This window comes from Acanthisitta chloris, unplaced genomic scaffold, assembly GCF_000695815.1.
Source record: "Acanthisitta chloris isolate BGI_N310 unplaced genomic scaffold, ASM69581v1 scaffold39445, whole genome shotgun sequence".
In the NCBI taxonomy this organism is placed as follows: Eukaryota; Metazoa; Chordata; class Aves; order Passeriformes; family Acanthisittidae; genus Acanthisitta; species Acanthisitta chloris.
In genome coordinates this window covers 784-1,327 of record NW_008674920.1, presented here as the reverse complement: position 1 = coordinate 1,327, position 544 = coordinate 784, and the positions used below count along the sequence as shown (strand labels likewise).

At 57.7% G+C, this 544-nt stretch overlaps 1 protein-coding gene across 1 annotated transcript in view; it reads left to right on the top strand.

The window, feature by feature from the left end:
• Positions 1 to 314: 314 nt before the first annotated feature.
• The window catches only part of PGLS (6-phosphogluconolactonase), a gene marked incomplete at its 5' end in the record, with an annotated part of 387 nt that continues 157 nt past the window's right edge, over positions 315 to 544 (top strand). Inside the window, one exon of the mRNA XM_009075519.1 lies at positions 315 to 476. Within this exon, the coding sequence (XP_009073767.1) occupies positions 315 to 476 (162 nt within the window). The remainder of the gene's footprint in view (positions 477 to 544) is intronic.

Below are 544 nucleotides of genomic sequence, written 5' to 3'. Positions count from 1 at the left end.
GTCCCTGTCACCCTCTCTGGCTGTCCCAGGGGTCCTTGTCACCCTCCAGGTCTTTCCCTGGGAATTCTGTCGGAACCTCATGAACTAAGGAGAAAGAAACCACCCATTGAAATCAGCTCAGCCTTCAATTCTTCCCACCTTGAGGAATTCTGGGAACACCAGATCCTCCCTTGGCCGGAGCAGAGCCCGGAACACCCCGAGACCCCTAAACAACCTTCGCTCCCCTCGGCCCACACACCCTCCCTGCCCCGTGTTGCTTTTCCCAAGGTTTATCCCAAGGTTTATCCCAAGGTTTCTCCCTGTCCCCTGCCCAGGAGCGAGATCGGATCGTGGCTGTGGACTCTCCCAAGCCTCCCCCGGAACGCGTGACGCTGACGTTGCCCGTGCTCAACGCCGCGCGCGACGTCGTCGTGGTGGCCACCGGTGGCTCCAAAGCTCCCGTGCTTAAGGTTTGTACCATTCCCAAAGAGAAAAATCCTTGGATTTATGTCACTCCTGGGGGGTGTATTCTCAGGGATGACTCTCCCAACCCTTCCTGCTCTTC